Raw genomic sequence first — 24,051 nt, 5'->3', positions numbered from 1 at the left:
GTTTTTACTGTAATTGATAGAAACACAAAGTAACATTTTGTGTAGTTTACCGTTTTAATACTCACATCTTCATCCCGAAAACGACCTCCGGCGTTGACATTGACAGCAGTCCTACTGTCAAGAGCATCTAGATCTGACATGAAAAAGGTTGACATATTTAGTTATTTTGATTATACTTTAGTGTACTTTCTTCTCACCTTCTTGTCTTCACTCAGGTACCTCGGACGTCATCTTCCTCCACATCCTGCCAGCAAACTCCACACAGAGATGGTGGAATTGAACTCTGGTCTCCGAGGTGTGAGGTCTGCACGCTTACCACTTGTCCGCCGTGCAGCCTAAAACAGGAATATGTTTAAATTGAAGAAATAAATTAATAAGCAATGTTTATGAGATAGGGCGGCACGGCGGTCTAGTGGTTCACAGCTAGGAGACCAGGGTTCAATTCCACCCTCGGCTATCTCTGTGTGGAGTTTGCATGTTCTCCCTGTGCATGCATGGGTTTTCTCCGGGTACTCCGGTTTCTTCCCACATTCCAAAAACATGCTAGGTTAATTAGCCACTCCAAATTATCCATAGGTATGAATGTGAGTGTGAATGGTTGTTTGTCTAAATATGCCCTGTGATTGGCTGGCCACCAGTCCAGGGTGTAGAAGACAGCTGGGATAGGCTCCAGCACCCCTGCGACCCTCGTGAGGAAAAGCGGTAGAGAATGAATGAATGAATGAATGTTTATGAGATGTTCAGGGACCCTTGGAAATTTCAAGAGCCCAAGCCCTGTTTGCCTAATGAAAAAATGATGATAAGTTCCAAAGAAAAATAAGAGCACACACAATACATAGTTGTTTAATTTGTTGAAAATACAAAATAAACTATGTACAAGCCTGCTAGCATTAGTAGACGTAACTTAGCAGCACTTTGCAGCCACAAGTTAATAAGTCAAAAACACGGCAAAGAGAATAATTTCACATTAAGGGCTAATTTTAAGACTTTTTCCTGCTCTGTTTTTTTTTTTTTTTTTTTTTAAAGAGCTAACAAATACATTCTGTAGAAACTGGCAAAGTGAAGCCTCTTTTCGCAGTAGTGGGCCGTCTTGGGTCCTCCGTTGGCTAAAGCACTGCCCTCTAGTGGTACCAGTGACACGTTAAAGTCATTCATTGGGCGATCCCAAGTACGCTTTAACCACAGGGGCGGAACATAGAATGTATGATAGAGCTGTTTTCACATGGCGTCTAATAAATAAATAGAAATATGAGGCAGTGCTTCAAGCCAAAGAAGGACTTTAAGAGGCCCACTTCATGCGATACGTGGCTTCAACATTCAACGTTTTACGGTCAGAACTAGCTCTGTGTTTGGTTTTTGGTTTTTTTATTGTCATTAGCAAAACAGCTCTATCATATTTGGAAGAAAGTGAGTGAGTTTCCCCGACATGGAAAATGTATTACTTTATGAAATAAGGTAAGACAAAGGGATGGGCGGTAAGGCTGGAGCCGTGTGTCAATCATGACACGGATGGACAAACGGGTCCGAATCACAAATGTTGTGAACGGCCTAAACTGTACAGACGAGATGTGCAAACCTCAACCGGAGCGAATGTTTGTTGATGTTGATGTTGTTGCTCTGCAAAAAAAGTCAGCTGAGAAGGCAAAACTTGTATTTGGTGCTCAGCTCCAAGCCGGTCACAACGTTTTGATTGTCTCTATTTTAGCGTCAGTCAAGGATTCCCCCGACGTGAGCGTTCGTCGTCCACTGGAGCCGCCGGCGGGCTTGCTGGCAGCGAGCGTATTCACAGGCTTGATGTGCTTCACGGTCCTCAGGTGGGCGACTCATCTGTAAACCATGTCTTTTCTACAGGAGACACAAAAGCTCCGTCAGTACCGAAGATCCGTGCTACCGCCCACATGTACATAGGTATGTAAACAGGTTTCGAACTTCAGCAATTTAACTCGATTTTATGTAATAATAGGTGAGACCAGTTATGTTGTTTGGTGTAGAGCAGGGGTCTCAAACACGCGGCCCGTCGAGCCAAATGTGGCCCGCAGGACACTAGTTTGAGGCCCCCCGCCTTGATATGAAAGTTTAATGTTTGATATGGATGCTGTATGGTATCATGTACCCGGAAAAAATTATTACGTTTGATTCATGTTCATGTTAAAGGTTAAATAACTGTTAATAGTTATCCTCACTATCCGTGTGGAAGTGGTAAGTTTTTGGCTATTTAAGTTGAAAGGAAATAACTTGGAGGCACACCCCCCTTCACCCCCCACCACACACACCCCCACACCCCCCACCACACACACCCCCACACTCCCACCCACCCCCCACAAACACACCCCCCCTTCACCCCCACAAACACACCCCCCCTTCACCCCCCACCTCACCCCCCACACCACCCCCCACACCCCCCCTTCTCCCCCCACACCCCCCCTCCACCCCCACCACACACCCCCCCTCACCCCCCACACACACCCCCACCCCACCCCCCACACCTCACCCCCACACACCCCCACACACCCACCTCACCGCACCCCCACATACACCCCCCATTACTCACCACCGCCTGGGCCTGCCTCGTTCCTGTAATAGCTGATAACGTTTTGCCATCATGTGTGATACTTCAAATGTATGATGAAGTTGGTTGTATTAAACTTCCCTGCATTAAACTGCCACCACAGGAAACTTGTGCATGACTAGTTTTACATTCAACTGCATTAACACTGCAACATAGCCAACATTATACATACTACTTGGGTATCCGTTATCAATATTGGATTGGGACACCCCAACAAGATGGCTGATGATGTTTGGTGCGTACTCACTTTAGCTTGTCCCGGGAGTCCCTGCTCTTCGCGCGGTTGTTCCGGTTGATGGCGGTGATGGAATGGACCGACGAGCTCTTTTTACTGGAGGAATGCGACGAGTGCAAGAGGCTGGTCCGCGTCTGGCCGGCGTTGTGGTCAAACTGCATGAGGCAGAAGATGAGGTCGGAGGGCACCAGCTCAAAGGCGTACGGCGGGTTGGTTATGACGTATCTAGAGGGAAACAGCCAACATGGACATGCTTATGTAGATGTACTTTATCTGTACTTTGTCCCCGATTCAATGCCCTGAAGACAGAAAACTCACCGTTTGGTACATTGACTTTGTGTGTTTACATGTGCGTCACGTAGCCGGTAGATGCCGAAGCACAGCATGTTGTAGGTTTTCAGGGCTTTACAAAAGAGGTCGCCGTAGCAGCCGCCGTCCTATGAACACAACGACATGGCATATGTTTCACTACTCAAATCTTTAACCCAAAACTCTAATCCAGATCCTGACCCTAACTCTAACTATACTGACTAAATCCCTAGTGCCCAACATCAGACCCTAACTACGGAACCGCCATTCTAGAAAACCATCATCAGTGCCGTATACTCACTACCCAAATCTTTAACCCGAACAATGACCAAAACCCTAACCCTGATCCTGACTATACTGACCCATCCCTAATGCCCAACTTCGAATCCTAACTACAGAACCGCCATTCTAGAAAACCATCTTCACGTATATTCACTCCCCAAATCTTTAACCCAACCAGTGACCAAAACCCTAACCCTGATCCTGACCCTAACCTTTACTATACTGACCCAATTCCTAATGCCCTACCTAAGGAACCACCATTCTACAAAAACATCAGTGCCATATACCCATCAATCAAATCTTTAACCCAAGCAGTGACCAAAACCCTAACCCTGATCCTAACCCTAACATGGCATATGTTTCACTACTCAAATCTTTAACCCAAAACTCTAATCCAGATCCTGACCCTAACTCTAACTATACTGACTAAATTCCTAATGCCCAACATCAGACCCAAACTACGGAACCGCCATTCTAGAAAACCATCATCAGTGCTGTATACTCACTACCCAAATCTTTAACGCAAGCAGTGACCAAAACCCTAACCCTGATCGTGACCCTAACCCGAACTATACTGACCCAATTCCTAATGCCCAACATCGGACCCTACGTAAGAAACCACCGTTCTACAAAAACATCATCAGCGCCATATACCCACGACCCAAATCTTTAACCCAAGCAGTGACCAAAACCCTAAACCTGATCGTGATCCCAATCCTAACCTTATTGAAGGATCGATCCTTTACCCTACCCCTCACGCCCAACCCTGATCTTACCTACACGACCGTTATACTCTACAAAAACAAGCTACAGCAACCCTAACTTTTGTCCCAAAGCAAAAGCCTTACCCTAGCCCCAACCTCAGCCATAGACCTAAACTCAACCCAGTCCTAAACGCAACCTCTTTCCACCTTCGGAACATCAAGCTTAAAAAAAAGCTAAAAAACCCTAACCCCAACCTATAAATTTCACTACCAAAACAAGCTCAGTTTGAGAAGACATCTTACCCCGAGGTCCGCAAAGGGCCCGTCGTACAAGGCCAGCTGCGCCACGCGACACCTGTCCCTGTTGGCGAGCGTCTGCGGCGTGCTGTAGCCACCCCGCAGCGCGTTCTCCTCCGCCAGAAGTCCCTCCAGCTCGGGCGTCGCGCCGCCCGTCACCAGCGTGCGGATCAAGGTAAGGATGTTGTCGTTGAAGTACGTCTGCAGGGATTGAACCAAGTTACGTCTGGTAACAAATGTTTTGCCCTTTTCCTTGCCTTGCCTTGCCCTCCCTGCATTCATCCTTGCCCATATGTGCTTTAACAACGGCGTGACATCTCCCTCGGTTGCCAACAGCGCTATTGACTGGGATGATGGATGAGGCCTGTCCATTAGGTAGCATTACCTCTGACTGCATGGCAGTGCACTTGAAGGCAGCTTTGTTCTAACCTCACTTCAAGTGAAAGGCGAACAAATGAAGCCATCAGTCTCATCACGTCTTCCCGTCTCTGCATTTTTTTTTTTTCCTTAAAAAGGATCAGAGAGGTTTTTTTTTTGGAAAACGTCTGTTACTCTTCACTTTGGAATCAGACTTTAAATGTTGAAGAACCTTTTTTTTTTTTTTTTAAATCAGAACCAAATAAATGTAGTCGTAAAACTAGAATGGCACCCAGGAGAACCTGGACCTCCACCAAGGCTAAACTGTAATAGAGTCCTTGGTTCTGGCTCGGCGGCTAGTGTGATATGTAATAGCGTAAAAGTACACTCTACTGTAGTAAACACTAGAGGACGCATTACAAATTACTGGTAAATAAATGACATCATAACAAGCGATTAATTGATCGTTTGTGGGTTAATCTCATCTCAATTACTTACGGCGCTCATTAAGGAATCCAACACGCTGACGGCGAAGGCGGTCCCGCAGGCAAAAGGCTGAGTTAGATATAACTCCGTGTCCGGATCGTCGTCGTCGTCTTGGTCCAGGAATTGGACATTGGAGTCGTTAACTACGAGCGAAGAAAACGGACATTTTGTTTTTAATGTGGGAAATATGGCAAGCTTTGACTTCATCATAAAATATCTGTCACGGAAATTCATATGCATTTGTTAAAACTGGCCTATTGGCTTGCAGCACTTTCTAAAAATAGAATTTATAATAATAACTAAAAAAAGAGAAAATATTGAAAAATCTGCAGGAATAATGTTGTAATATTATGAGGAAAAATAAAGTAATTTTAGTAGCATAAAGCTGAAATAAAGAGAAGAGAAAAATAAAAAAAATTAAATAAACAACAAAAAGTTGTCATTTTTGAAGAACTATGTTGGAAAAATTTATAATGTTAATAAAGAATAAAATAAAAAAATAAAGGCTGGAATTGTACAAAAAATACATGAAAAAAGTTGCAACTTTGAGAATAAACTATTATGGGGGATGCATTTTAGTAGCATAAAGCTGAAATATTAAAGAAAACATGTTATATTTACAAAGTACAAAAGTAAAATTGTTATTTTAAATGTTTAATAATAAAGTCCAAATATTATGGATATAATAATAATAAGAAAGTTGAAATAGCAGAAATGAAAGCAGCAGAAATAATAAAAAAAAGTGTCATTTTACAAGAACAGTCAAAATATTAAGAGAAAAAAAATTGTATTCGCAGGGAAAAAAAATCACAATTTCATATTAAATAAAAATAATAATAAAGGTGTCGTTTATGGAAAATTAGGTTGAAGGAAAATTATAATACGGTCCAATGTCCTAATCCTAACTCCAGCCCTAAACCTGACCCGAAACCAGACCTAACCAGGGTTACCCTAACCCATGTACCAAAACTGGCTTTAAAAAGCAAATATGCAAATATACACATTGTAATGACTCAAATACCAACATGCTAACAGTTACCATGTTAGCACTCATATCGAAGGTGCCGATACTAATATTTTTACTTCATGCTATGTAAAAATATCCGGTTTCAAAAGATGTTTCATAGTTAAAATGTTAAAGACGACAATGCGAGAATGCCAAGAAAGTTCGATAGCTTTCTCACATCACACCATGGAAGTACGAGTGCTAACAATGCTAACAGCTAGCATTAGTGAATCAATACTGAAATAGCTATACTTCCGATACCAGCACCTCATATGCAATATCAATATTTTTGATACTTCAGAGGTAATGTCTGAAACGTTTGTTGAAACGATAATTGATCGTAAATATGTTTTGTTTTTAAGGATAGACCAAGAAAACATTGGATTTTTTTAAAATATTTTTTGTAAAAAAAAATTGTATTTTTTTGTAATTTTTTTGGGTATTATTTTGTATATATAATTGTAAAAAGTTTTTATTCTTCCAGTGGTTAACTAATTCGGACGTCTTTTCAAAAAGTAACGTTGACCGCCATAAACATGGGAGCTACAGTTCAAAGTCTTGGATCTTGGGTGCGAATTTCAGACTCGTAGGCAATATATTTCTGTCCCAGCAGGGGGCGGCAGTTCTATTATCCTCCGATCAGCAGCAACAGGTTGGATATGAGGAAAACAGACGTTGCTAAATTATGCGCTGATAGAGGAAAGGAGCGAGAACCAAACTGTTGCCATGCGAATGAAGGCAGATAAAGAAAGTCAAAGAAAGCAGATGTGGAGTAAAACTTGCACAATGCTGCTTTTTTTTTTTTTTTTTGTTTTTTTGTCTTTTCTTACCAAGCTCCGTAATCATTTGTATGCTGGTCCCGCTGCTTTTATCCTGACTGAGTGAAATCACAGGCACTTTTTTGCCTGCTTTTGCTAACGCTGCTGGACAGGCATTAAGGGGAGAAACACCGGTTACTCCAAGAACACGGGCGTCTCACACACACACACAAGTATCTGAGTTAATGAAAGAATAATGACGCACGTGAAGCCTACCTAGTTCTGTTATGATGGGAATATTTGCCCCTGTGGTCACTGAGGTCTGCCTCACCAGGCCGTGGACCGGACTGTTCTCTGGAGACGATCTGTCCATACCTGGCGGTGTGAAGCCTGAAATAAGAGTGCGACAAAACAGTCATAAACGCTGATGTCAGCCTATTTATATAATACATGTGCGCACGGGGAGAAAAAAAAAAAAAGTGGGAAAAGTGGGAAAGAAGTGAAAATTGAATGGGAATTGACTTTGACATCCTGCACATCATGCAGTATGCCGTACCTTATTATATACATTGGCCATTTTTGGACATCCATCACTCACTGATGACTAACACAAACATGACCAATAAATAGCAAATACATTATATATATATATATATATATATATATATATATATATAAATAGCAAATAAATATTATATATATATAGCAAATATATATGTAGCAAATAAATATTATATATATATATATATATATATTTTTGCAAATAGCAAAAATAATATATATATATAGCAAATGAATATTTAATAAATAAATATATATATTTATTTGCTATATATCTCTCAAATAAATATTTTATATATATATATATTTGCTATATATATCTCAAATAAATATTTTATATATATTTGCTATTTTTATATATATATACGTATATATATATATATTTATTTGATATTTATATACACACATATATCATATTTATTTGATAAATATATAATATTAATATATCATATTTAATATTATATATTTAATAGTTATATATAATATAAATTTGCTATATATATATATTTATGTGTATATAATTATAAATATATATATTTATAAATATAAAATATAATAAATATATAATAAAATATAATATATATATATATATATAAAATATTTTAGGAGGAATTTTAGGAGGTCAAAAGGCTTTTCTGATATTATTCCACTGAAAGGACAAACACATTTTCAAGTATTTGATGCTAATTGCGTAATTTGAATATTTAACCTTATGATTGGCCGGGTGGGGACTGGACTCTAAATACCCAAGAATCTAGTTTGTTTGTTGAATAGGCTCCAGCACCCCTGCGACCATCATGAGGATAAGCGGTAGAAAATGAATAAATGAATGAATATACTGTAGCTACTGCCATCTTGTGGATTTCTTTAAAAATACATTAGGGGGTTCCCTACAGCCTCAAATGTTAATGTTTTTTGACTGCAGCTTTGTTAATTGGGACATTTGCGGCTCTTAATACAGTCTGATTGACATCATGTAGCCCATCAAAGGTCATAAGAGATTCAAAGTGATTCTTGGCGACATCCACGCTCATGCGACGACGGCGCCGGCTTACCCTGGGAGTTGGCCTGCAAGACGCCAATGCTGTCGTCAAACAACATGGACTTGATGTTGAGCGACGCCAAGATGCACTCTTTGTCCTGCAGTGACGCGTCGTCAATATTGTTCTGATTGGCTGACAGGATGACGCACATGTCGCACAGGTTGATGTTGACAGCCCTCAGATCTGCTCGGCTCAGCGGCGTGCCCTTTGAGGATGGGGGTGTGGGGGGGGGGGCATACGTTAGCTCATGTATTCACAGGAAAAATGTTGCTTCTTTGGGAATCATCTATATAGCATCATATATTCATATTTAAAAAATATGAAGTAAGTGTATTATCTAATATCTTTACCACAGTTTGGACACCCCTGCTTTACACGCTACACCATAGATGATCACAAGGTGGCACTCACGGGCAAAATGGAGACTTTGGGGAAATTGTGTAGCGTCTCCCACTCGCGCTTGATGTACTCCAGCGAGCCCACGAAGACGATGTGTTTGAGCTCATGGTAGTGGAAGTTGCTGGCCCTCAGCGGCATCACAAAGTTACGCAGGCCGATCAGCGCCGATGTCACATCGCCGAAGATGCACACCACCACGTGGCCGCTCAGCACCGTCATGGCTGCCTCGCTCCGAGTCTGGACAGAAAGAGGGAGAAATCTTTGACTACTTCTAGTTTTTTTTCCAGTAGATTCTTAAAAAAAAAAACGCTTGTCACATAGAGGATCTTTGATTAACATTTTTGCAGTCGTTCCTCAAAAACAGCAAAGCGCTCCTGTCTTAACCACAATCTTGGACCAATGTTTTCTTGGTCTATCCTATATATATAGGACCTCCAACTAGTATTTTTGCATTGGGTAAATAAAAAAAAACAGTAAAGCACCTTTGACACCAATGTTTTTTCCTTAAAAACAGCAAAAAAAAAAAACAGCAGAGCATTCTGGTCACTTATTGAATCCTCGAAAAGTTGTTTTGCGAATAAAAAAACAGCGGCATAAACCGGATCTTTGACCAAGTTTCTTTCAGTCGATCCTTAAAAACAGCATAGTACTCCTGTCATTTCAAAGGCCTCTGATGAACATATTTGTAGTAGATCATTAAAAATAGCAGAGCATCTCTGTCACGTACAGTCCCTGCGGCTTGTGTTTTTGTAGTATTGAATTACAAAAAACAGCAGAGCACCTCATCAGAAAGAGGATTTTTGACCAATGCTTTTTCAGTAGATCCTTAAAAACAGCACTATTTTCATATGATGTAATTTTTTTCCAGGAGGTAGGTCCTTAAAAACAGCAGAGCATCCCTGTAACAAAGAGGATTTTCGACCAATGCTTTTTCAGTAGATTCTTAAAAACAGCACTATTGTCATATGATGTAATTTTTTTCAGTATTTAGGTCCTTAAAAACAGCAGAGCATCCCTTTTACGTACAGTCTCGGCGACTTGTGTTTTTGTAGTAGGGAATTACAAAAAACAGCAGAGCACCTCATCACAAAGAGGATTTTTGACCAGTGCTTTTTCAGTAGATCCTTAAAAACAGCACTATTTTCATATGATGTAATTTTTTTCAGGAGGTAGGTCCTTAAAAACAGCAGAGCATCCCTGTCACAAAACAGCAGAGCACCTCATCACAAAGAGGTTTTTGACCAATGCTTTTTCTGTAGATCCTTAAAAACAGCACTATTGTCATATTACATAATTTTTTTCAGGAGGTAGGTCCTTAAAAACAGCACAGCATCAGTACTTGTACAGTCTCTGCGGCTTGTGTTTTTGTAGTAGGGAATTACAAAAAACAGCAGAGCACCTCATCACAAAGAGGATTTTTGACCAGTGCTTTTCAGTAGATCCTTAAAAACAGCACTATTTTCATATGATGTAATTTTTTTCAGGAGGTAGGTCCTTAAAAACAGCAGAGCATCCCTGTCACAAAACAGCAGAGCACCTCATCACAAAGAGGTTTTTGACCAATGCTTTTCCTGTAGATCCTTAAAAACAGCACTATTGTCATATTACATAATTTTTTTCAGGAGGTAGGTCCTTAAAAACAGCACAGCATCACTACTTGTACAGTCTCTGCGGCTTGTGTTTTTGTAGTAGGGAATTACAAAAAACAGCAGAGCACCTCATCACAAAGAGGATTTTTGACCAGTGCTTTTTCAGTAGATCCTTAAAAACAGCACTATTTTCATATGATGTAATTTTTTTCAGGACGTAGGTCCTTAAAAACAGCAGAGCATCCCTGTCACAAAACAGCAGAGCACCTCATCACAAAGAGGTTTTTGACCAATGCTTTTTCTGTAGATCCTTAAAAACAGCACTATTTTTCATATGATGTAATTTTTTTCAGTAGGTCCTTAAAAACAGCAGAGAATTGATGTCATGTTGCGGATCTTTGAGTCCTATTTTTTGTCAATAATCCTCATCAATAGCAAAGCGCTGATACCATATAGTAGAGGATCTCTGATGACCATTTGTTTCAGGAGAGAGAACTCCTGCCACATAGAGGATCTTTGACAAGCTTCTTTTGTGGCACGTCTAGTGTAAAGAAGTCGTCCGTATGAGTAGAAGACGGGCGTCCGTGTAGCAAACGACATGTCAAACAGCTCATTAGAGAGTGCTGAGGCGCCTTGTCACCCTCTCGTGGCGCTTCGGGACGTGGCGTGTCTGGAACAAATGAGGCGAGCGTTATGACCTCCACCCACCAGGATGACCTTCTCGATGTCTTTGGAGGGGCACCAGTGGAACATCCCCGTGGAGTCGTACTTCTTCACGTTCTCGTCCATGCTTTCAATCTGCTCGCTGCCGGGGATGAGGAGAGGGTCGTGTCTGAGCAAATGTAAAAAGAACACAACGAAGACCATCAGGGCGGCCGTAGAAATGAAACGCGAAATGTGACATTTGAACGGTGACAGCACGGAGATGCAATTACGGGCCACCCTTTAGCGGCGTGCAGCTTTTGACGTCGCGTTGTCTGCTGTAAAAGCTTTAACAGGCCAGACTCTAAATATTTTAGCAATTCACCCAATCGTGTTTGTGTCTCAAACTGACTGGGCATTAATGTTTAAACGCCAATGTCACCGCCCTGACCCTCAAAAGCGGACCCAGCATTGTAAATACAGTAAAATCATGTAAAAACCCTAAGGTGATATCATTTAGGATTTGACTAAAACGCACTACAGTCGTCTTTTTTTGCTATATTGCAGTTCAGATATCACTCCCTCACTATATCGGAACGCATCAATAACCTTCCGGCTTATTTATTTTGCATGTTTGTCACATTTAAAATGCAGTTTTTAAATGAAACTTTGTATTATTAAGTGAGAAAAATATTGCAAACCTATGTGGCTCAGTGATGAAATAAATCTAATAAGTGGCTGGCCACCCTTAGCAGCAACAACTGCAATCAAGTGTCTGCGATAACTTGCGTTGAGTATCCTACAGCGCTGTGGAGGAATTTCAGTCCACTTATCTTTGCAGAATTGTTGCAATTCAGTCACACTGGAGGTTTTTCCAGGATGAAGCGCCTTTTTCAGGTCACGTCAGAGCAGCTGTATAGAATTCGGGTCCGGACTTTGACAAAGCCGCTCCAGAGTCTTTATTTTGGTTTTCGTCAGCCAATCAGAGGTGGACTTGTTGGTGCGTATTGGACCATTGTTCTTGGTTTCAGTTTGAGGTCACAAATTGCTGGACATTTGCCTTCAGGATTTTTTGGTATCTATTTTTTGGTATATTTTTTAGGGTTGCAGCCTATCCCAGCTGACTTCGGGCAAGAGGCGGGGGGTACACCCTGGACTGGTCGCCAGCCAATCACAGGGCACATATCGACAAACAACCATTCACACTCACATTCATACCTATGGACAATTTGGAGTCACCTACACACAGGAAGAACATGCAAACTCCACACAGCGTGTAAGCCCAAGCATAGACTCGAACCCAGGTCTAACCCATGCTAACCACTTGTCCATGTGTGGAATTCATGGTTTCATTTACTATAACAGGAAGTCTTCCATGTCCGGTAGCAGCAAAACTACTCCAGACCATCACACTACCACCACCACATTTTACTATTGGTATGATGTTCTTTTTCTGAAATGCGGCGTGACTTTCACAGCTTTTCAAAATAGTTCCACTTTTGTCTTGTGAGACTATAGACTACTTTCCCCAAAATACTCGTTGTTAGCTCCCACATGCTAGCTGTTTTTTCTCTTTAGAACGCAAAAATCCCCCAAAAGTGCATACTGGTATCTTTAGGTAGGTGATTCAGGGCCGCCATGATGACAATGGAGATGTTCTTATATTTTAATATTTTAAGTTGCGTAAAAGAGGACAGCGGTTATCAGCTGAGGGAGCAACACAGTACCATTTGCATATCAAACGATCTTCACATCAAACGGACGAGACGTCATCTTGGTGAAAAGCCCAGACAGCAGCCTTCTGTCTCTGTCCAAAACCTTTTAGAAAGGTCCATATGGGCTCCTGTGGAACCATGCTAACATTAAGTATCATGTTAAGTATGCATGAAAGTGTCGGCTGAAACTAGCATCCCTCGGGCTGCACCAAAGCCAAGGCAAACAAGGCCTCCCCCAAGGCAACAATGTGACATCCTCCTTGTTCCTCACCTATCAAGTGTCCTACTTTTCATCTAACCAATACATTTAATATTATTTATATATGTTATATGTTATTTTGGAATACTTTACATCGTATGGATGTTTCTCGAACAAAATGCAGCACAATGATTTGCTATTCGATTCTCTCCCTGTAGCTCCGCCAGCAATAAGTCAAGCAGGACATACAAAGACAAACATTGTTATTGCCTCCGATGAAAAACGTCTGCTGGCCCAGAAGAATGGCTCTTATTGACATCATAACCTCATAACCTTGTCTTTGTCAGATGGTTTGTCATGACACTTGGAGGATTTCACAAAAAAAAAAGTCATGGAAATATTGTTAAAATGCTAAAAGCAGCGTTTCGATCATATACAGGATCTTTGCAGAAGCGTGCTACTGCCTTATAGAGGATTTTTTTTTCGTAGAGTGCCTCCTTTTTAAATAAAGGATCTCTCTCTATCAAGTTCCTTGTTCTGTGTGCATCATATCAACAAATAAGCAATTTTGATGATGATTTTGTGCATTAAGAGTGATTTTGTGTATTTCGGATACTATTAAGCATGTTCTGTTTGCGTTGGGACACCATGGAAAGATTCCGGTAAACTGCTATCAGTGCTGAGCTAGCTTTTTCTAACAAATGTTGCATTCACGGACACTTGGAAATCACAGGAAACACACCCAAACATGCACATGCTGCCCAAATCAGCTGATATTTACATATTAGATATGATATATATTGTTAAACATTCCCCTTCAATTTGATATGAAATTAATATCTAAGAATTGAAAACATAACGACAAAAAAGGAAAGGAATAAAAGATAGCTAGGAGACCCGAGTTCGATTCCACCCTCGGCTATCTCTATGTGGGTTTCCTCCCACATTCCAAAAACATGCTAGGTTAATTTAGCGACTCCAAATTGTCCATAGGTATGAATGTGAGTGTGAATGGTTGTTTGTCTATATGTGCCCTGTGATTGGCTGGCCACCAGTCCAGGGTGTACCCCGCCTCTCGCCCGAAGACAGCTTGGATAGTTTGGGAACTACTACAACTACTGACTAGCATTTTTGCAGTAGGTATTTTAAAAAAGCAGAGTACTCCTGTCATATATATATAATCTTTGACTTGCCTTTTTTCAACATATTGCTAAAAACAGCACAGTATGTAATACAAATTCTGTCAAATACAAGATCTTTGGAGCAGATTCCTAAAACAGCAGGGTGCTCCTGTCATATAAAGGCTCTTTGAAAAACATGTTTGCACACGTACGCGTGCACACACACACACAAATATATAATTATTTTGTGTTATGTTGTACATCTGTGAATAAATTGAGTTATTTTGTCATCAAAATCCTGTGTTGTTTTTGTTGTTTCGTAGAAACAAACAACTGTTCAGATGTTTGAGGTGTCGCTAAACCAAAAATATGTACGTCAGTCACCGTTCTGCTTGAATTTGCGTCTCTGTAGACTAAGCTCATTTTCTTTTCTTTTTTTGGTGAAAATTGTGTTTTTTCTCTAAAACCACCCTATGTTCTGTAAAAAACCCAAAATTCTCCATTTGGATTTTTTTCCTGATGAAAAAAAAAAAAGAGTCTAAAGTTTTAATATTTATGTAGTCCTAAAACTCGATCTTGAAAGTTCAGCAAAAATGCCCAAAAACGCTCTTCTCTGAGAATGGCTGGCAGTCAATGAGTTTGAGGCTCTTTGATTGATTTTTACAGCAGATTCCCAAAAACAGCAAAGTTTGCCTATCATAAGAAGGGTCTTTTTATGAGTGTTTTTTTCCAGAGGTGCTTAAAAACAGCACATCATTCCTGTTATGCTAGATATCAGTAGGTCCTTTGACTAGCCTTAACATAGCATTAGCATTGCTATTAAACTAATTTTCAGGTTTTTTGGTAAAATTTTGGTGTTTTTTCTCTAAAACCACCCTATGTTCTGTAAAACCCAAAAAGGCGACAAACAAGCTTTTTTTTCCTGATGAAAAAAAAGAGTCTAAAGTTTCTTGACATAGTTTAAATGTTTATGTAGTCCTAAAACTCGATATTCTGTGGGTCTGGAAAGTTCAGCAAAAATGCCCAAAAACGCTCTTCTCTGAGAATGGCTGGCAGTCAATGAGTTTGAGGCTCTTTGATTGATTTTTACAGCAGATTCCCAAAAACAGCAAAGTTTGCCTATCATAAGAAGGGTCTTTTAGGAGTGTTTTTTTCCAGAGATGCTTAAAAACAGCACATCATTCCTGTTACGCTAGATATCAGTAGGTCCTTTGACTAGCCTTAACATAGCATTAGCATTGCTATTAAACTAATTTTCCGTTTTTTTGGTGAAAATTTGGTGTTTTTTCTCTAAAACCACCCTATGTTCTGTAAAAACCCAAAAAGGCGACAAACAAGCTTTTTTTTCCTGATGAAAAAAAAGAGTCTAAAGTTTCTTGACATAGTTTAAATGTTTATGTAGTCCTAAAACTCGATATTCTGTGGGTCTGGAAAGTTCAGCAAAAATGCCCAAAAACGCTCTTTTCTGAGAATAGCTGGCAGTCAATGAGTTTGAGGCTCTTTGATTGATTTTTACAGCAGATTCCCAAAAACAGCAAAGTTTGCCTATCATAAGAAGGGTCTTTTAGGAGTGTTTTTTTTCAGAGATGCTTAAAAACAGCACATCATTCCTGTTACGCTAGATATCAGTAGGTCCTTTTACTAGCCTTAACATAGCATTAGCATTGCTATTAAACTAATTTTCAGGTTTTTTGGTAAAAATTTGGTGTTTTTTCTCTAAAACCACCCTATGTTCTGTAAAACCCAAAAAGGCGACAAACAAGCTTTTTTTTCCTGATGAAAAAAAAGAGTCTAAAGTTTCTTGACATAGTTTAAATGTTTATGTAGTCCTAAAACTCGATATTCTGTGGGTCTGGAAAGTTCAGCAAAAATGCCCAAAAACGCTCTTCTCTGAGAATGGCTGGCAGTCAATGAGTTTGAGGCTCTTTGATTGATTTTTACAGCAGATTCCCAAAAACAGCAAAGTTTGCCTATCATAAGAAGGGTCTTTTAGGAGTGTTTTTTTTCCCAAAAGGTGCTTAACAACAGCACATCATTCCTGTTATGCTAGATATCAGTAGGTCCTTTGACTAGCCTTAACATAGCATTGCTATTAGTAAATTACGACTTTGTGACCATCACCATCATAAGACTAATAAAGGTAAACACATTTAGTCGTTTCAGACTCGGGATACATATTTCATCAGAAGTCCAACGTTTGAGCACTGGCTCGCTGTCACATCACTCGTCCCGCGTGCTCATGACAGCCGAGGTGGCACTCCGCCAGCATGGCGATCGCTCACTGTTAGCCATGACGGCCTGTCACTACTCCGCACCGCAGGCGGACGTGACGTGCACGTGACGGGCGCAGCGCCGTCTGGCCAAACGCTGTGCGACACGGGACAATTAAGGAGAGTCCTGTCACCCTTTCAGGGGTTGATTTTGACTTTGGAACTTGCAGACAGCAGGACCATCAACATCTTTATCATGAGTGCGGTAAATGAGGGATGAAATTGCAGCGACGTATAAAGCTGGCATGTTCCCGCTCCTGCACGGAATTCTATCCTATCCAACCTCCGCCATCATGCAAACTGTCAAAGTCTGGCTCTTCAAAAGGCAAAGCCGATCTGCCGATCATTACTTATTTACAAAGGCCTGCAGGCCGCACATACTCTGTAGATACACGTTTGATTGAATGAGTACACACTCGGCTTCGCTTGTTGTTGCGGTGAAGTCACCCTAAGGCTACATCAGACAATCCTTCTCCAAGGCAGCGCAGCTCCTACATCATATTAGCATTAGTACACGCCGTGTTCTAGTGTCGCTAGCATTTTAGTTGGTGGCTTCGGGGGCCACGGATTATAGATGATGGAACGCTTTGGAAAAAGTCAAATGGAATCACCGAGTAGAATGCTTGTATACTTTCCTATATTGTTATTAGTTATACCAGGTGGCCAAATTGCGACCCAGGGGCCATTTGCAGCTCATAGTTTGTTCTTTTATTGGCCCCATGGCACATTCTGAAAATCTAAATCCAATACGAGAAAAAAAGTCGTACTCTAAAGGGAAGATACCACTCCATTGTACCCTAATGATCGGAATTTGACACCACTGGAGAACTAAAGCGTTCCTGTCTAGACCCGCCTCCTCCTTTAGAGAGTAAATAAGATTAGATTTCATGCTAGAGCTAGTCTTTGAATATGAGAGGCGAAACACCTTCTATGACAACATGAAGAGTCCAGTGGCGATCACTTCAATGGGAATACTTTGGGAATACAACGGCCTGGATGAATGACAATATTCACAGGAATACAATGAGTAAAAATTCCCAATTTTACAAGAATAAACTTGTAATATTAAGAGGAAAAATAATGTAATGTTAAAAAAAAAACATAATTTGACAAACAAAAAGAATAAATGTGTACTTTTTAAAAAATCAGATGAGAGAAAAAGTAATAATATTATGAGAATAAAGCCAAAATATTATGGAAATATAGTTAAGAATATGAGAAGAAAATTTACAAGAAGAAAGTTGAAATAAAATAGTTAAAACAATAAAAATGTAAAAAAAAACATAATTTGAAAATATTAAGAGAAAAAAGCTGTACTCTAATCAAGAAAAAAAACTGAATAAACTCTGGAAAAATACTGGAATTTTAGTAGCATTTTCACTATATCACAAAGGTAAAATAATAAAAAAAAAAATACTTTTTCTGGCTAGTTTGTTGTTGTTATGTCCACGACGAGTTTATCACGGTTACATAGGCAAGTAAGTAGCTCGATACTTATATTGTTAATTTACTTAATTAGTTTGCCCGTTTGTTGATTAGTTTGTTCACTTGCTTGTTCTTCCCAGTATGTTAGTTTACCTAATTGCATTATTATTCACTTAGTTCGCCTTCTGCTAACTTATGCTAACTTCATCGTTAGTTGCTAGCACATTGTTTGTTGTTTAGTCGACCTCGTGAGTTAGCTTGTTTGCAGTTATTTGTTGGTCTGTCTGTTTGTTTGTTTAATTAGTTAGTTACTTTGCTCATTTGTTGGTTTGTTATTCATCCAGTTTGCTAGTAAGCTAGTTCAGCTTATATTTAGGATATGTGGGTCATCGTCTTAACGTGTAAAACCTTTGTTGATTTGCTGTCTAAAAAGCCAAGCGAAGAGCTGCAGCGTCAGCCAAAGGGAACGTTTTCCCCTCGCAGCCTCCATCCTGATGACGCCGCCACTTAACGACAATGCCAATTATCGCCCCTTGTGACGAAGAACAGCACTATCTCCACTCCGAATCAATAAGTGGCGATGTAATTATACGGGACAAGATAAAAGCAAGGTAGCATTTGAATTCGCCTTTCATGACGCTGGCGGATACATATAATCTGCGGCCTCACGTGCCGAAAGCGGCTCGGTGGGATCCGACAAGAGAAGAATAGCCCGGGGCCATCCATCCTGTGGAAGCTCTCTGACTGGCTGCCGCTGTCATTAGTGCCACGCCGCTTTAAGAGCTCCAGTCTGCGCTTGTCACTTCAAACCTCTTGGCAGGTTTACCATGAAAACAGGCCAGCGGAGACTGGCGCACCATCGCGTGCGCTTCTTGGATGCCAAGAACATCTCACCGACGTGTGTATCGTATCGTTTGTTTGTATGCCGTGGAAAGCAATAATCTAGCCATGAACATATAAATGTTATTTACTGATATTTTATTATTTATAAGTGTTATTTGTTATTGTGATTACTATTTTGTGTTATTTATTCATATTTATTTCACATCCTTTATTTTTCTTTACAAATAAGCTGCTATAAGGGGGACCGTTTTCCATTTTTGCCTCTTTTTACACAGTATATATATATTTTTTAAATATTTATTTTAATATTCAGGCCCATTTCTTGTCAAAGCTGTTTTCGCCCCCAGCAGGAAGCATTTCCAAAACCCCAACAGAGCATTTGATACTTGGCACCAAACAAAGTTAGCAGCTATCAAGCTTACACAGAGCGTCATTTAGCAGAGTGAATACTGTGCTTGTATGTACTGTACGCGACAATATGGTGTTTCTACAAGAGCTCTACTGTGTCCTTACCTTAGTGCCTTTGGCGAGGAGTTGGGGGAGTTTCTCATGCCGCCGTTGCGCTGCTTTTTTTTCGGCGACAGCACCGACTGTTGGTTCTCTTCGACTGCAACGACAAAGGAGTTGTTGTTTCGTCATAGTAGTTACTTACGAAGTGTTTAGTTTGATTACTTTTTTGTTATAGTTAGTGAGTTTATTTGCTTGTATACAAGACTGTGGTGAGACCAGCCATGTTGTTTGGTCTAGAGACAGTACCACTGAGGAAAAAAACAGGAAGTGGAGAACTGGAGGTAGCAGAGATGAGGATGCTGAGGTTCTCATTGGGAGTGACCGGGATGGATAGGATCAGGAACGAGTACATCAGAGGGACATTACATGTTAGCCGGATGTAGCAGAGATGAGGATGCTGAGGTTCTCATTGGGAGTGACCGGGATGGATAGGATCAGGAACGAGTACATCAGAGGGACAGTACATGTTAGCTGGATGTAGCAGAGATGAGGATGCTGAGGTTCTCATTGGGAGTGACCGGGATGGATAGGATCAGGAACGAGTACATCAGAGGAACATTACATGTTATCTGGATGTAGCAGAGATGAGAATGCTGAGGTTCTCATTGGGAGTGACCAGGATGGATAGGATCAAGAACGAGTACATCAGAGGGACATTACATGTTATCTGGATGTAGCAGAGATGAGGATGCTGAGGTTCTCACTGGGAGTGACCAGGATGGATAGGATCAGGAATGAGTACATCAGAGGGACATTACATGTTTGAGGCCTTGGAGATAAAGTCCTTTAGGCCAGACTGAGATGGTTGGGACATGTCCAGAGGAGAGACAGTCAATGCCAGGTAGGAGGCATAGAGGAAGACCAAAGGGAGGTTTATGGATGTAGTGAAGGAGGACATGAGGGTTTGTCATTTTTTTTATGTTTGTTCATTCGCTCGCTTCTTTGTCGTATCGGTATCGGATGTTTTCTGTAAAAAAAATCATGTGATCGGCATATACTGATAATTTCCTTTCAACATCAACAGTGCGACCACTTGCTGGTCCAAGCCTCCACTCTGGGCCTTCCTAGTTCCTACAGGGCCCAGGTGGAGCCAGGTGGGTTTTTTTCTTGGCCAGGGGGCATCGGAAGACGCCCCAGGCTCCACTTGGTAACATAGCGGACCTGTGAAGTAGCCAGACCAGCAGCGGCGTGTGGACTAATGAGGCCACGTGTGCAGATGTCAGCTGTGAGACATGAAATATTGAAAAGGCCGGCAAGAAGATGTGAGCGGACATTGTTGTTGTTGGAGCTTCTCGCACCCCCCCCCCCCCCCCAGCTGCCCCCACCCTCGCCCTTTTCCATTATGGTGTCACACCGGAGCATGTTAGCAGTGTGTGATACGTGTGTGATGAATAAAATACACGTTCTCGGTGACAGCTAACATGCTAATATTTGGCTAAACTAGCGTGTCATCTTGCATGATGCTACATGAACATCCTGCATCTTCCAAAAAAAAAAAAAAAAAACATTTTAATTGACTCAATAGCACAGTACTATAATGTCATTTTGGCAGATAATTTAACAAAACATTTTAAATTCTTCATCACATTAGCCTGCATTTGATTCAGTGTGATGCGAATAAGACCCGCGCTATTTAAATAAAACATCTTATCATCATTAAAGCTTTTAATTCTCTGTGGCACAAGAATGGTAATAGCTAAATAATTGAATAAAAACTCATTTTTATTAAACACCACTTAACCGTTTGACAGCATGTACACTGGCTTTTGTAACATCAAGCATGAATTAATAAGTATGCTTTCAGGTGTTGCAGGAACCATGACAATGTGGATTAGCAGCAAGGAAGCCGTAATACAAACAGTAGAGACTCAGCCTATTTTTTTTTTTTGTACTCTACAGGATACCTCCTGTTTACTCTTCAAACATGACTCAGCATCGGTAATCCCCCATCATGTCTGTTTTTGTGTCTTAGTTCCCACCAACTACTTTATGATGCAACAGCGCCCTCTGCCTGCAGAGAGGCCAAACAACACAATGATGACAAGTGGACGCGACACAGGAAGTGAGTGAATTAAGAAGAAAAAATACACACTTACTTGATTTGATGTATCCATTGTAGGTGTTTTTAGCTGAGAATATCAAAGAAAATAAATACATTAAGGTAGTGACAACAAAAATGGCGACAGGTGCAATTAAACAAGCTCTATAATTATAATAACATGACACTGAGACTGTATATTCAGTGCTGCCCAAACAACCACCTTGCTACATTGTTATATTTATGTTAACTTCGAAGTTATTTGCTGTAAAAAGCCACAAACAAGTCAGCTTTTCTGCTATTTAAATTACTTTTTTGTAAACAGAACTATTTCGACTAATGAGAGAGTGGGCTAGCTAGCATGCAAGTAAAGTAGCAAGCTAGCTAGATTTGGTAGATTAAATTATTGTGAAATGTATGAACTATGAAATAGGTTACTGTGAATTGTTTTAATTTACTGTAAAATAATTTTAAAAAGTCAGATACAGTAAATAGAATTGTTACTTTTCCACCATTTCAAATTTTAATACAGCTAGCATACCAGCCTCCTTGAGAGAGTAGCATTATTTCTCTATGACATCCAACGCAGGGTGTTTTGAGTCAACATATCCGGTAAATTGTTTCTTGTGTCCTCCCCCAAAAATCCCCCCCCCCATACTCTACACACAAAAGGTCACGCACGTTGCTGTAGGCGACCCAGTGACAGCAGTGTTCAAACAGCGACCTCGCCGGTCCTGGCATCTGTCGCCTGTAATCGGCGGGCGCCAGCAGAGTCACACGACTTAACAGGCTAGCATCTGTCCCGCCAACCAAAAAGGAGGACGGGAAGGGAGAGGGGGCGCACTGGCTGCCTGGTGGTTAGGAACTGTCAGTCTGAGTTTCATGCAACTGGTAGCACTCCAAAAAATGAAAATGCAAACATAATTTCCACGTCAGGCCGCATAAGGGCCTCGCTCGCCGCACCTCCCCGCGTCCTGTCAACAGCTGCTGCCGCCGCTATAAACTACACCCGGGCTTCGAGCTAGCAAACGCCCTGAGACGCTACACACACGCCATCATGAGGCTTTTCAGCTAAAAATGGATGACAGTCTATGAGTTTTTTTTGTGCAATATTCAACCCTTCTCACAACGACACTTCGCATTATGACACAAATGGGACGCTACTTGTGTAATCATTGAATTACAACCAACATATTTGTCTCATTGCCAAGACAACACAATCAACATACAAAGCATTCAGCATTGAGGAATTAAAGCCATTTATGAAGATTATACTTTGATTTCTGTGTGCTAAAATGTCTTTGGAAAGAACAAAAATATACTAGAACAAAATATACTAGAGCATATTGCAATAAAGTAATTTTCTACTGATATAGCAGCATCATACATTTAAAACAGATTTATAATGACACTTTAGTGGGGAAAAAAAACATAAACTACAACAATTTACTCAAATGTATGGTGTGTTACTATCTCATATTGGCCTTGAAATAATATAATTGATCTAAACAATTATGTATTAGTTTTAATAGTACTGCAGTAGCAGTAGTGGTGTTAGTTCCTAAAAATAACAATACTCCAAAAGATATGTGAGTAAATAATGTAAATACTAGACATTTTGTATCTTTAGTGGGAATTGCATCTTTACTGTAAGTGTGCTTGTGTCATCATAAAAGCAGTTTGTTCAAAGACTTTAGTGACATCTAGTGGTGATTAGGTGTATTACAATATCAAGCAAGTCAGTGTGTTAACGGTAATCCACATTCTGTGTGATATTATGAATTTAAGTCATTTGTAACGTTATTTATTCTATTTAGAAGAAGTACTATGACATAAATGAAGACTAATATGATGACAAATGTAATAAATAATGCTGACTTACACTTTTTGCATCCACATTTCTTGATCCTTTTGGGATCGGTGACGTCATCATGGCAGGCTTTGCAGTAAAACAACGCCCTGTGGAGGGAAAACAAAGAAAACTATGTAATAATCAGAATGTGCCATTTTCACAGTTATACTATTGCTCTCTGATATTAGCATATTTAACTTATTGAATGGAGAAAAAATGAGGAGTAATTAGAAGAATAAATAGATGAAAAATGGCCGACTACAATAACATATGTGTGAATGCTTTCAGCACAATTACCATTAAATAGTAAAGTGATGTAAAGTAAAAAAAAGCTTCTTGCCTTTTGACTTCTTTGGCATCACTGGCGATAAAGAAGCCCAGCGTCCCCTCCTGCATCTTCACGTGATTGCCAGGGTTGATCAGGGTGCTGCCACAAAGGCAATTCAAACAACGAATCAATCACTAATATTTCATAACATGTTTACTCTTATAAAATGTTTTCCGTTCCTTTTATTCCAAAAAGAAATGGTCATGTACCTGCTCTCCCTCTGATCAGACTTGTACTCGATGGCGATCAGCAGCAGCTTCAGCTTCACGTAGCAAAGTCTGAAGAAGAAGACAACGACTTTGTTCATTTGAGTTCAAACACTTGTAGTATTACTAAATACTCACTCGCAAATAACAGGAAATGACAAGCCCACAAAGGCACTGGACAGGTATTCTGTGTACATCTCATTGGCCACGCCCTCCAAGTAATACTTCTGCCACGTGTCCTCCTCAATCTGCAGATAACGCCAGCATCAAGACACGGCACAAAAGCGCCCGACTGTCGCAGCTTGTG

At 40.4% G+C, this 24,051-nt stretch overlaps 1 protein-coding gene across 4 annotated transcripts in view; it reads right to left on the bottom strand.

Moving 5' to 3' along the window:
• Nucleotides 1-827: 827 nt before the first annotated feature.
• The window catches only part of LOC131109867 (calcium-activated potassium channel subunit alpha-1a-like), an 84,378-nt gene continuing 61,154 nt past the window's right edge, over nt 828-24,051 (bottom strand). Inside the window, exons 35-50 of one of the 4 annotated variants that reach the window (XM_078788735.1) lie at nt 23,883-23,992; nt 23,748-23,816; nt 23,551-23,637; nt 23,241-23,317; nt 21,417-21,449; nt 19,324-19,417; nt 11,304-11,427; nt 9,019-9,243; nt 8,620-8,812; nt 7,280-7,393; nt 7,076-7,168; nt 5,252-5,382; nt 4,403-4,597; nt 3,123-3,241; nt 2,817-3,029; nt 828-1,845 (exon numbers count right to left, since the gene is read on the bottom strand). In XM_078788735.1, coding sequence (XP_078644861.1) covers nt 1,824-1,845; nt 2,817-3,029; nt 3,123-3,241; nt 4,403-4,597; nt 5,252-5,382; nt 7,076-7,168; nt 7,280-7,393; nt 8,620-8,812; nt 9,019-9,243; nt 11,304-11,427; nt 19,324-19,417; nt 21,417-21,449; nt 23,241-23,317; nt 23,551-23,637; nt 23,748-23,816; nt 23,883-23,992 — 1,899 coding nt within the window. In that variant the 3' untranslated portion in view covers nt 828-1,823. Of the gene's footprint in view, nt 1,846-2,812; nt 3,030-3,122; nt 3,242-4,402; nt 4,598-5,251; nt 5,383-7,075; nt 7,169-7,279; nt 7,394-8,619; nt 8,813-9,018; nt 9,244-11,303; nt 11,428-19,323; nt 19,418-21,416; nt 21,450-23,240; nt 23,318-23,550; nt 23,638-23,747; nt 23,817-23,882; nt 23,993-24,051 lie in introns of those variants that run through there. The other 3 variants (XM_058062310.2, XM_058062311.2, XM_078788734.1) reach the window with 3 other exon arrangements.

Source organism: Doryrhamphus excisus, unplaced genomic scaffold (genome assembly GCF_037039965.1).
Source record: "Doryrhamphus excisus strain RoL-2023G ecotype Guam unplaced genomic scaffold, RoL_Dexc_Guam_v1.1 HiC_scaffold_24, whole genome shotgun sequence".
In the NCBI taxonomy this organism is placed as follows: domain Eukaryota; kingdom Metazoa; phylum Chordata; class Actinopteri; order Syngnathiformes; family Syngnathidae; genus Doryrhamphus; species Doryrhamphus excisus.
Note: the sequence above shows the minus strand (reverse complement) of the source record. Positions and strands in the feature narration are given on the sequence as shown.